This window comes from Anser brachyrhynchus (genome assembly GCF_964034855.1).
Source record: "Anser brachyrhynchus genome assembly, chromosome: 5".
NCBI classification, from domain to species: Eukaryota; Metazoa; Chordata; class Aves; order Anseriformes; family Anatidae; genus Anser; species Anser brachyrhynchus.
In genome coordinates, this window is record NC_137699.1 from 60400977 (window position 1) to 60414712 (window position 13736).

At 37.0% G+C, this 13736-nt stretch overlaps 1 protein-coding gene across 12 annotated transcripts in view; it reads right to left on the reverse strand.

Moving 5' to 3' along the window:
* Nucleotides 1-1645: 1645 nt before the first annotated feature.
* PPM1A (protein phosphatase, Mg2+/Mn2+ dependent 1A) overlaps nt 1646-13736 on the reverse strand; it is a 29535-nt gene continuing 17444 nt past the window's right edge. For 4 of the 12 annotated variants that reach the window (XM_080595655.1, XM_080595656.1, XM_080595665.1 and 1 more), the window contains 3 exons: nt 9042-9150; nt 6911-6968; nt 1646-4607 (listed from right to left, as the gene is read on the reverse strand). In XM_080595655.1, coding sequence (XP_080451781.1) covers nt 4578-4607; nt 6911-6968; nt 9042-9150 — 197 coding nt within the window. In that variant the 3' untranslated portion in view covers nt 1646-4577. Of the gene's footprint in view, nt 4680-6910; nt 6969-9041; nt 9151-13736 lie in introns of all 12 variants that reach the window. The other 8 variants (XM_080595654.1, XM_080595659.1, XM_080595658.1 and 5 more) reach the window with 2 other exon arrangements.

Here is a 13736-nt window from a genome sequence, read left to right on the forward strand (position 1 = left end):
AATTTACACCCTGTGATGGCGTATGAAGGCTTGGGTCATGATCATACATAGCTGTAGGAACAAGGAGCTACACCAGTTATCTTGAAGACATTTTTACACCTCAAGAAGCTTGGCACAGAATAGCAATTCCATTTCCTACAGAAAACTGTAAAATATAGCTCTATATCTCTCCATAGTTTTGCTGTTTCTTAACCTAAGCAAGATACATCAGGTTTGTATTAAAACCCTGCGTTTGCCAAATGAGGAGGAAAAGGGTAACATTTAATTAAAGGTTAGCCTGTTTCAGAGAGGGCCAACTTTAAATATCAAGAAATTTAAATATACCAAGTCATTTGTGCATAGAGCAATTCAGGAACGTGTACGTAGAAACTGAGGTGAATACCTTGGCATGATGAAATCCTGATGTACATTTAAATAAGGTAAACTCTGACAGCCATGTCATTAATCTAATTGTGACAGCCATGCTAACTATCTCTTAAGACGGAGCTACATACACATAGAGACAGCCAACAAAAAGCAAGTCTGTCAGCATGGAACTCACATACAAGACATTAAAATCAAAGTTTCACGATTCCAGTTTTAAGAAAAACAACAGTGACCAAAATAAAACATTAAAGTACAGTGTGGAGAAAGATCTGCAAAGGTTTTGATACTCCCTACACAGGCCCATTGCTTATCCGCGCTTTGGGAGTGTTTTCCGTAACTGTGGCAGAAGAGGTGGTGCAAGCATTCCTTCGCTCGCAGCCTCATCCTCGCCCCATGTCTTGCCCTGTGCTAGCACTGGGTAGCTGGAATATCACTTTGTCCGGCTGAGAGTACAGATTTTCTTTTCTGGTCCTAGCTGCATTGCCACAGAAGCGCTACTGCTGGCACAAGAAGGGCAGTGGAAACAGACATGTAGCAATAGTTCGGTCTTCATATAAATTGACCATGAAACTACATCCTGAGTTCATAAACGATTTTAAAAAATGCAATAGGAAGTCTATGCTACCTCAGTGTAACAAGATGAGATTCCTAGCAGGGAATGAATTGCAGTGAAAACCGTTCCCCAATTTGGTTAAATCACCCTGACGATTCCAATTCTTGAACTAAGCAACATGGCTCAGATCTAACCTATACAGTTGAGACAGTATCAGTTTTGTGACAGTTTAATTGACATTCAAGTCAGCATCGTAAGTAGGTGTTAAAATGATTAGCTTTGGCACCTGCGTGAACTGTCAAGGTCAGTGCTACCATTACTCATCTGCTGTTTAACATTCTTCAGGCATCCTGCTAGTAGGAGACAATCTAGGATTACCCCAATTCAGCAGTTTCATGACAAGTAGATGGAATTTCTCTCTCCGATTCTCACTTCTGATGGAAGATTAAAACAAGTGATGGCCATGCATCAAGGCCTGTACCACCTGCTGACCAGGCAAGAGCAGCCACCAGAAAGGCCCCGGCTCCACGACTCACCACACGCGCCAGGACTCCGCCGATACAACGGGTTTACAAGGCCTTGCAAGTCTAGGACCCCGCTTAACGTAATTCAGTTTAGCTAATCCAACACTGGTTCTAGGACATTTTAGAAAGCCTCTGTCTTGAGCACATTTCAATGCTGAATTAGTGAGAATTGTTTGAAAGGTCTATAAAGCAGAACAGGTAATTTTCCCAGAATGATCAGTGAAACATTTAATCTGACTGTAACAAAACTCACAGAAACTGAAGCCAGTGAAGCCGTCAAATGTAGAAGGAAAACAAAATTGCATGGCATACGAAGTGAAGTAGCTTTACAAATATCATTTCCTTTTAAAAAAACAAGCAAATTGGGACCATCCTAGTTGAACATGTATTTAAAAATACATCTTTTAACATCACAGAATTTTCATTTTTGTCACACAGGAATAGTTTTCCATGAGGGAAATAAATAGCACACAATACTTCAAAAAAAAAAATTGCTGCCTTGCCCCTGAGGTGCTAATGTTTTTAGCAATTAACAAAAAGTTTCTGGTGCAAGAAGGAGATGCACAAAGGTGCAAAAGTGCCTTTTTCTTTTCAGAGCAGTGAAAAGTACAGCTTGCCTCTTTTCTAGGATGCTTTATATACTTAATATTTTGTAATCAAACTCTGTATCTAAAATGGCAGTGTTTACGCATTCATAATAGATTCAGTGCTCTGACCTCATCAAAATGCTGCACGTAGGTGGTAGGGAGAAAGGCCTGAAACGGGCTTTCTTTTGCTACCTTCAAACCTAGTTACAGCACCTGCAGCAATAGCAGAATTATTTTCTTCCTAACCTTTAGGAGACCTCATAGGAAGAGGCTTCAAAACACATAATTTGTCACTGAGACACTTTAAGTGATTATGGTTTGAAGTATGGCTTTTCACACCACAGTTTTGCTTCTGATTCTCAAAGTTTAAAACTCAAAGTTTCCACAGTCCAGTTCAACGTTTTGCTGTTTCCAAAACTAAACTTTAGTCTCTATGAAAAAGGACAGAACTTTATCTGCCTAGTCCTAAACTGAGTTTAGCTTTTTGCACTAATACGCCATGTATTAAATATGCTTGTTAATTAGGTGCCTGTGAAGCTATAACTTAACATTATTATAGTTTTGCACTCTACAACAAAATTAGACATTTTAAGCATTTATTCATAGGTAGGTAAGGAACTGGTTCTTTAAGCAAAAATTGCTATAAATTTATAAATACAAATAGTGCTTATGTTTTCTTCATTCATGCTTGAACAGATTACAAACTGAATACAATGAAGTTACGTTTTAAGCACCCCACATAGACAAGAGGGATAAAAGAAAAGTTTGCTGGTATATACTATACTTAGTTCCAAGACACTATAAGTTACTTTTTCACTGTTCAGTGTTCCCTAACTCTGCATTAGTTTTAAGGCTATATATACAAATATGTATATTTCAAAGTTAGGGAAAGACAAATATAGCAAAATGCATTGTACTACATTTTCCTATCAAAAAGTAATTATACACCACGTCTTGATTCTGTTTAACCGCAGTAAATGTTACAATCTACTTGTTTTACTGATTTTCCTTTTGGGGAATCTGCCTACTAAATGAGTAAACTACATATTAAATACAATATTCTCAACCAAAAAGACAACACAAGGTGCACAAAACAGCAGTTTTGCAAACACGACTGACTTGAAAACTTAATTTTGCATGTTCAATGGGAGAAAGCTAGGCTTAAATCAAATTAGTTTATTATCTTATAAAATTTTAAATTAGAATTTTAAACAACGAACAGTTAAATATTGTCAACATGCTATATCTCAAATCACAAGTACTGTTTAACCACTAGTCTCTCATTCTAAGTAAGTGGGTCAATTAAAAACACACACCATAAAACGTTAAAGATTGTCAGGCTTTGACAAATGTATTTTTATCAAACAGTAGGCAAATTCAAACCAATGCACATCTTCAGTGGGGAGAAAAAAAGCCTGAAAAAACCCACACTCTTAAAAAATAGGGTAACATTAATCCCACTTCATCCTCTAGCATATGGCTATGTCTTGGGCAGTAATTAAAATTCTTCCCATTTTAAAAATGGGCTACCAATTAATAAAAATATTCTTCCACATGTAAAATATCATTTACAATGGCACTGACATTTCAAAAGGCAGGAGAAAAGGAATTACACATTTATGGAAAAATTTCTTGTTTGTTAAACCAAGCTTTATTGATAAAATGGAATTCAGAGTATTTTACTTGGAACAGCAGCAGACCCAGCCAATCAGTATTGTAAAAATGCTGCAGACTCCTACTGTATGTAGAAAGCTGCCTGTTCGTGCTCAGTGATTAGTAGTTTCAGGTAAGGGTTAATGAAAAAAGAGGTGCAAAGAATCACGGCATTCTAATCCCAAGGTTCATATGCGTATGAACATGATACTATTAATAGGGCATGATTCAACTCCCACTGAAGTCAAAATCGGAACTCCCTTTAACTCAATGTGAGAGCAGGAGTGCCTCCAAGAAAATGAGATAAGTTTGTTGAAGAAAGTGCACTACTCTTTGCTGTTCTTCCTTTGCCGAGCAAATTCACACACTGATTCCTGGCAAGTTGCCCACGATTCAGCTTTCGTATAAAACGAGAAGTTATCTTTACAGTTTTGTGCACCTCTTGAGCACCTAGCTGGCTAGGCTGCTGCTCCTTGCAATCCAAAACCACAACATGAATTTAAAGGGTATATATATATTGTTGCATCACACAAGCCAAACATTTCTTCTAACCTTTATAGTGATTTAAAGCAATTCATAATTAAATATGAGCATTTTGTACAAAGACAATTGCACTTTACAAAAACAAAATCATACAACATAAATTGCTGGAGTCTGATTTACAACATGAATTATGTTTTGAAATCACGTTTACAGAAGTCTGTTTTACAAAAAAGATCAGTTCCTGGGCTAGATGTCGTACTGCTGTAGTTTTCTGCTGTAGTCACTCTCACCAACACATCATATTCCCTTCTTTAATTAATATTGAGGATGGATGTTAAGAAGGGTCACTGAGGTTGGGCTGCACTTTCATTTGAAGGATGAAACATGAACTCCACAGCTAGATGAGCAGTTTTACCACATATCATCAGTTGAGGCAGAATCCTTAAAGAAAAAAGAAGGAACCCTTTAAAGTCTGGAGTGCCCATAGTTACAGCAGTTTCTGGATAATCCAGACTGAAAAGGGAAAAAAAAACTTAAATCATTTTAGGAGCTTGTTTTCTCTCCCCTTTCAGAAACAGCAGAAATAACATTCACAAACATCTAAAAAACCATACATTTAATTAATGAAGCACTAAGGTAAAAAAAGGTTTCAAAATCTGACCAAATGTTTTCTAAAATGCTTACCAATCCTCATAATAACATCCCAGGAACAATATTTAAAAGCACTCCCAGAATAGTTAGAAGTAATACAAAAGGGATACACTTATTACACAGGTCTGTCAAAACAGCAGGATGTGCCTCATACTTTTTCTTTTTATCATTACCATCCTTTGTGAATTCGGTCCTTCCTCACTGCATAGGAAGACAGTCATCAACTGACACCTTATTTTAATTCAGATGAATTTTACTACTTATAATTTAAGTTTAAATAGAGAAGTGTAGTTTTGGTAACTGCAGGAAACCCTGACTTTTGATTGTAATAAAACTGCAAGAAGAAATCACAAAAATTCCCTAACATAAAAAAATAGAGACATGTCATACGCTAAGTCATAACTGTATGGCTACACTGCGTGGCATTACATCCATGCATCCAATATCTGAGTATCCCTAAAATTTGGCCTATTTAGGTCCAAAGACAATAGTGGATCTTGTATAGCTGAAAAATGAAATCACACTGAAAACTGTTTAACTGACTCCTGCTATCAGTTAAAAAAAAAAAAATCCTAGTACAAATCAAATAGTTAAGTTCTAGTGGTTTTTAATCCATTTACTTTTGTGTCCATTTCCTGTTCTCTCATTTAGATAAAGCTGAATATAGAACAATCTAACAGCCTCATTTCCATCACGTTGGGTACGTACGTTAACACCACAGCTAAGAAGTGTGACCACAGCTCAGTAGCTGAAGCAGAAGTTAAGTCAGCAGCACAGGCAGCAGAGCAAGCTGCTATGTACAGCAATCTTTGGTTGTTCCAGCATGGCATGTTACCTTCCCCTAATAACTAAGAGACATGATGGGCTTTAACAACAGTCTCTGCTGGTGCTTCCATAACGACACTTCCCCATCGTTACTGAGACTGCAGGAGGTAGAAATATTACTCTTCTTTGGAAGCACTGCCTTACTGATTCCTTTCAAAGGAAAGAGGCTAATTAAGTCTCTAGCAATGCCACATATGACAATTTTTTAGCATTAACTTTCTGCACCCTTCATTCAAACTTGCACAGAGAATTCATTACAAACCCAAAAGAACAGTTGGCACGGAGGTGTAGTAAAAAAGCCAAGATCACTAAAATTACTCTTTGCAAGAGTACCACCTCCAGATTTTCCTTCAAGACCAGAAGTAGCAAAGGAGAACCATTATATGAAAGACTAAAATGGCTATGTTTGTTCCAATTGCAAGGATGAAGAATAAAAGCAGCAGTGAGTAAAAATGCAGGAGCTGCATGCCAGCTATTCACTATGCAAATTTCTGAATCTAACTTGACAACATCACCACAAAACAAAGTTTACTGTACATTCACGGAGCAGTAACTTACTACAGAATATATATACTCCTTCAGCCAGTATTAAGGAACTGTTATACTAAAGGTATCGTGACGACAGCCAAACAAACAGAAGCACTCAGTTGTAAAGCCAGTGCACAACTTCACGTTTGGAGGCATTTTACTTTATGTCACATCTAAGCACATAAGTAATTTTTGCTGAAAGGTAAATCATGAAGTAAATACTACTTTATGAAGTAAAGCACTTTCAGTGACTGAACATTATTCCCAATAACCTAAATGTAACTGAGATCACTGTTCATATTTTAGAGTTGTTCCCTCCATCACCCTGACATTGGTTCCTAACTGATCACTGACATACAAGAACCTAAACCATATGCTTGCTGTAAGTCTTAGTAAGAGAGTGCTTCCCACAGCATTTGGAAAATGTATATACCCTTAGAACAGAGAGTTATAAATCCAGGCAGGATTCACATCACAAAATTCCAGAAAACCAGCAAGTCAACTAGGCTGAAGTTCTGAGACTACCATCAGCAGAAAGCATCAGAAAACAACCATAAAACAAAGCCCAAAGAGAAAGAGCACAAGAAGGTTATCACTTTTGGGGGGAAGGGGTTTTCTAACCAAGAAACAGCAAGCTTAAAAAAAAAAAAACTTAAACAAACTTAAAAAAAAAAAACACAACAAAAACCAACTGAAATTACTGGGGTCAGAGGAAAGAATGCAGGGGAAAAGATACTTACAGTATCATCATTCCTGTAGGGGTTCAGTCTGTTATAAACAGCTTCAATCACACTCCGTCTAGAGGGAACAAGAAATTAAAGAAACAACAAGATTTTAAGGCTCTGTCTTTTTAAGTCAAAATCCCCAAGCAAAACTGCAGTTTCAGATGCAAACTTTTAAAGGTTTCAAATTCACAGGACCAAGTTTACTGCAAGTTACCGTTAAGTGTCATTAAACATAGCTATCACAGTCCTTTAAAGCCTTTATGAAAAACAAGGCTGGATAGCACTCTGCATTCAGAACAAGAAGAGCACAGACATTCAGATGAGGCCGCAGTGCTGTTTGGTGGTATGTCTCTGAGGCTTTGGAAGCGGGCATCTGAGTACGTGATAGGAGTTGAATGCCATGGCGTTTGTGTGCCCAATGAATACTGCAGTAGCACCTTCAGATATTATGACGCCTCCAGAGGGTTTCAAGAAGAGGATTTCTTGAAAACTGATCCACAAAAAAATAAGGGAGGCTGAAGGAAGAGGAAGCCTCTGCCTTGCCCAGCACATAAGGAATAAATTTTGGAGGGGGAGCCGGAAAGAAAGAAGGGAGCAAAAGGGAAGAGCCACAGACGGGACTTCAAAAGCAATTTTCTTCCAGATAGCCTATTTGCAGAACCAAGTATGACAAAGCAGCAAACTACAACTGTGATAGAAAACAAACCTCAAAAACGCTTCTTAAATGCTCATGAATACATGCAGAGGAATCACAAAGGAGTGTTTTAGAAGAAAAAAGCAGATGACAGGCTTTATAATCATCCTGCAACAATGAGAAGTCAAGAGCTATCAGGCAGCAGTATAAACATCACAGTGAATCTAGTGAATGATTATACAGCACGGAAGAAGAGGTTGAATTTAAAGCAATAAAACAAGCAATTATACACAAAGTATATTGCACGTATGAACTGGAAAGCTGTTCTCATCTTTCAGCAACAGGTATCTTTGATCCTAAATAAAGCCAAGTTTTTGAAAAGCACTGTTTTCCTTCCAAATTGTCATTACTGCTTTGAGTTACGCTAACATCCAATTAAATCCATACTTCTGTCAATCTCTATTCAAGCTAGCATCACTAAAGCACATAATCACACGGAAGTCAATTGCTTCAGTGACCTCCGCACTTCCCCGCAACCATGATGCTAGAGCCAGCCAAAGGAGCTCGAGATAAACAATTTGTGTGCCATCTTTCATGAATAACTGACTCATTGATACTTCAAGATGACTGCAACACATCCTAAATAGGTGTTACTATTATATATAAAACAGCAATCTCTTTTACTAGTTAATATAAGAACAAGTTTGTAGAAGTCATCCTTACAACTCAGTCATCATTTACTCACTTCTGTGCCCACAGACCATGTTTTGGCGTAATAATACAAAATTATACTCTGAAGTATTAAAAATAGACTGTCCACAGCACATGTGCTCAATCTGCACGGTACAGGTTCATGAATAATCTTTTGAACCAAAAAGCACTTGGTGGGCAAATGAGCTAAGTACATCTCTCCCTTAAGTGCTGAACATCTATTTATGAGACACAGCACCAGCCCTGAACTCAAGGACAAAGCCAGCCTATTTAAAGTTTTAAATATAACACTCTACTTAACTTCGATAGACTTCTATGGATTTTTCGTATTTGTCACAAGCAGAGAGATGCATAAGCAAACTTTCAAGCAATGACAATAGTGCCTTAGCTGCAAACAAGAAAAACTGCCAAGCAAAACATGGTATGCACGTCTTCCTGAAGTGCAGAACCACATCTCCAAGTAGCTACTACAGTCAGTGCATTGTTTTTGCATCTTCAAACACAACCTCCCACCCAGAAAACCCAGTTAATTACAAAAAAACAAAGACACTCAGGCCACCCTTAAAAAAAACCCTTCCCCAAACTACATTTTGACGTTTAGTTTTAGCAGCGATTGACAACTTAACTCTGTTCTTGTGCTGTCCCTTCTCATTCAGAGCAATTCAATAATCAGAATTAGAGAACAGATCATCTTTTGTACTGCACCCTTTCTTCCCTCCCCCCACTTTTAAGAGTGGCCTTAATGTTAAGTTTAAATAAAATAAAATAAAAAACAACACATTTACATTGATGTGAACTCACTTGCTTGCCAATTCACCCCCTGGCGGGAGGTTTGGGATGCTCTCAGTTGCTAACGTACGCATCACATGGACTAAGTCTGGTACTCCTTCACCCTGCTTCTTTATGATCTCTGGGAATCAGAAGTACTTTTTTTGTAAGTGCAGTCCAAATTTAACTTAAAAAGATTGAAACACTCAGTTTTATAAAAAGGCAGCTTAACTTCTGTTAATATAAGAAATCAATGACAGACCAGACTCAACATGGTAAACGTTAACTTTGGTTCAGTGAGAAAAAGAACCTGCGATGGTTTTGACACAAGATATCCTGCTGTTAACATGCATAATGGTTTTAGAAACACACAGCTACCTAATACACGTGGAAACAATTTCTTTAATGGCTTTCCTACTGTACCATTATTTTATCTTCCCAACAAAATGCAATGGGCATGAGGCAAATATTAACATCAGCTTTATCACTGCAATAGAAGGTAAAAGATTATCGCCATCATACAAAACACAGTATTTTCAAGAAACGAAAGTTCATACACATGAAAAATAACTCCTGTGGCTGTATGTGTATAAGCCAGTACTTGTACCTTACCGCATGACCACAACATGCAAACGTTAGGAACTATTATGTACAAATTAAAAGCCAGGGACATCAGAGTTAAGAGACAGCTCCATCCTTCACTCAACTCGGGGAACGTGTGACTACTGGGCAGTTATTTAAAAGCTGATCCACTCCAACTTCTGGCTGAAGAGAGACTGTTCTGTAGCCACAGTCACATTTGTTAGGGAATTAGTTCTTTAATTTTATTCTTAGACCTGTTTTTGTTTTTTTGTTTTTAAAGCAGTAAGCACACAATTTTATTTGAACTCTCAAGAGATTTCACTGTACCACTCCTGGAAAGATTCTCTTTAAGTAGGGATTTTATGAAATTTTAAAAAGTAACTTTTAAAAAATGCATCTCATCAGGTCTTCTGTAAACAAGAGCTCAGAAATGAGATGAATTAAGACTTGGCACTGTTGATCTTCAAGTGAATACTGCAGCCCACATACAATGAGCACGTGTGCATATATACACGTGTATATACACACACACGAGTACACACACTATTCTTCATGTCAGAAAGTATTTATACAACTTGAAGAGTGGTTGGAACTCATCAGTACCAAACACTTTAGCATTCAGTTTTTACCCTAAACCATAATTCCAGATAACATACCAAGTTTCCATTTTATAATTTAATTAATGAGGTATGGCAAATTGAATCTTTTAAAATGAACAGTTTTACTTTTTAGTAAAAAAAAAAAAAGTGAATTTTTGTGCATGCAATTGCTTTTCATGGCTGTGTGTGTTTACAAAACCAATCAGGTCTATTTGCAGTCGGGCTGTGTAAATTATTTGCAATGTACACTGGAAACACTGTCTAGTCCTCAACCAGCGTCAGACTCTGCAACACAAAGCTTTAACCTGGCCAATTCAAAACCTACATTTTAAATGTTTAACACCACACACCACAGGTACCTTAAAAACTTGCAGTTCCCTCAAAAATCTATGGCAAAAATTCATTTTACCATCTAACATTTAGTAAATAATCTAACACTCATAAATCTGAATAAGAAGCAAGATCTCAGATTTGGTTTGCCAAGTTCCTTTATTGTGCAATTTTGAACATCTAGTATATTCTACATTGTGCTAGAGCTAGAGTTCTGCTGTACAAAAATAAGGAATTTATATTTTACCTATACTACACAGTTTCACAACCTGTAACTGCAGTACATTTAACATACAGTCTCCACTAAATGAATACATTTATATTTTGAGAAAACTAAAGATACAGACTGAATGAACACTGATGACACAACAAATGGAGTCGGTCTGCTAGCTGTGTTTAATTTATTGGAATACCTTCTTTCAGTACATCTTACAAGCCCCCCTCCCTCTTCGATTTACTTTTAAACCTTCTACACATTTTCATGGCATCATGTACTGGAAAAATGTACTTACAACCCTAAAATAAAGGATTTTAAACATATTTGCTTACTTCATATTCTGAAATAGAATTCCACACAAAGTTTAAGAAAAAGCCAAAGTTTCAATGTTGTGTAAATATGGGAGGGAACACGTAACAGCTAACTGAAATTTATTTATCTCTACATAGATATAAATATTGCAAAGACTATCTATTACTGTATGCTTATATGTAGTAAACTGAGAACAGAAAAAGAACCGCAGACAAGTGTCTCTTTAGAGTCAACACGTCAATAACTCACATATTAGTGCAAATAATAGCAATTCATTTCGGAATGACTAATTAGGATGTAAACTACCAGGAAGTTTACATGACATTTTAGGAGAAACACTGATTTATTGCAAGTAATGGCACAACGATGCTTCTCCACACTTGCTTCTTCTTCCATTACTATCTGTTGTAGCTATCTGGACCACAAACACATCGAGAATTGATAAAAGGAGAGTCCAAGGTGACACAGTGAGTAGAAAGCTCTCATTTTTTTAAAAAACTGAATCAACTCTCCTTGTTCAAAGAATGATTTGGGCTGGAATGGACCTCAAAGATCATCTAGTTACAACACCTTCTTGTTCAAGAGGCCCATCAGTAATAAGCCCTGCTCAGTCTTAAAACTTGCACTACTACCTCACAGTATAAAGATATGTTCTAGGCCAAGGGAATAAAAGCACAACCAGGAAAAATGCACATTAGTAAGCATCAAATCTTATTACCTGTTAGGACTACACTGAGTACTGAAGTGCAAAAGAACACATTATATGCATTTTTCACCAGGTTTCTGCTTTAATGAATTTGAACTTTGATATTACAAATTAGTAAGAGAATTCTAATAGTAGTCTTTATATTTTCTAGATCCTTCAGCTACAGGGTAGGCTTTTAAAGTCAAGATGCTTGAAGTGTGGCAGTGCTTATGTAAAGAGGAAGAATATTTACTGTAGTGTTGAAAACCTCAGAGGCTGTAGCAGTCTTACCTTACCAGCCAATTCTACCTAATCCATTTCCACCAAGAAACAATATAATTGCACAAGAATTATCAAGTTAAACATAACAAAATTAATCGACACCTATACTTGAAGTTCTGCTTTATTTCAGCCTCTCAACTTCCCTCACATGTAAGAGCCAAAATGACAAGTTCTGCCTACAGCTGATACAGATTACTGTGGGGTTGAGTAGTGTTTACTACATGTTCATTAATTTAAATATCTTTGTGCAACAATAGACAAAAGACAGAGGACAACTCTAAAAAGAAGTAAAGACCCTTGAGGGGAAGTACAATGCATTTCCTCAAGTAGTTCAGATAACACGTCATTAAATTAGTATTAAAGTGCTTTATAACTACATACAGAATCCTTCTGCCTCTATTCAAGTATGACACTTCACTCATTCCTGAAATGTTATATTTGTATAAATGGAAAGAATTGGCAATCAATTTCATTGTATGTACCATAACCACATGCAGTTCCAGTGTTAGGTTCTTCATTTACTGAGGAGTCTGTACAAAAGTGTTAACTTCCCCCACTGTTAATATTCTTAAGGGTACAATGGAGTCAGCTGAAACGCAGCCTAAACTTGAAGCTATCTTCATATTCCATGTCATGGGTTTGTCTGAAGTAAGACAAAATAGCTAAGGTATGAAGGTAATAAGGTAAGGTAATTAGGAGAGTTAACATGCTATAAATTAATGGGTGAATTTACAGCATACTTGCTCTTCACCAGTTCTTTGAGTGGGCCTATATAGTGAGCTCTTCAAATGTCTGCTGTTCACTGCTCTGAAATGGAGAAAGCCATCTGACACTCAACTCATGCAGTGCTACCGTACGTGTGGATACTCCTGCTATGCTGTCAAAAAGATTCACACTATAGCTTACTGTGCATCAACTTTTCCTGTTAGGGAGAAGTTATATAAAACACAGAAATGCTCTGTCTGGACATTTATTCGGGGGCAGAACAGCTGTAGTTTGCCAAGACTCAGGAACAAGGCCTTCGAAAAAGGCAGTACTTCCTGAAGGAGCACCTACAAGGTAGCAAGTGCTTTAAACTGCACGTTAATTTGTCTGAACCCAGAATTCCCACATGAACAAGCCCTCTGTGAAACTTCGGAAGTTACACTTTGCATTGCCTTCACACAAATTAAGGAGAAAAAAAGTGCACAATATATTCCTGTGGCATACTAATCACTGATACCATGTTGCTAAGTACTCTGTGTATCGTGCCGCATATGCTATTAAGGATTCTTGCAGTATATGTACATAACTAGACTGGTAACATACAGGTCTAGAGGAGTCCACTTCAAAAATAGACTTAACCTATGCAAACAATGCATACGGTTGTGTCTTACGTTTCAGAAACAAAATCCAAGCTGTGATCATCTTTAAATATCAAAAGGCACTGTAAATCCAGTTTTAATGAGAAATCTCTTAAATGAAACCGATTTTAAATGCCATTTTTAGTTAGGTGAGCCAAAACACCTAAGACTTGCAGTTTCAGCTGAAAGTTTAAGAACTCCAGAAATACATCTTCAATAATAATTTCAAAATTTTGTTTAAAGATGTGCTCCCAGATTGTGCTCATCAGGAATGCTTAAAGATTAGCTTTAACAAATTTCTGACATACTTTCAAGTAAGTATACATGTTACCAGGTGCCTTTAAGATGACAGTGATTAAGCTGTAACCCTACCACAAT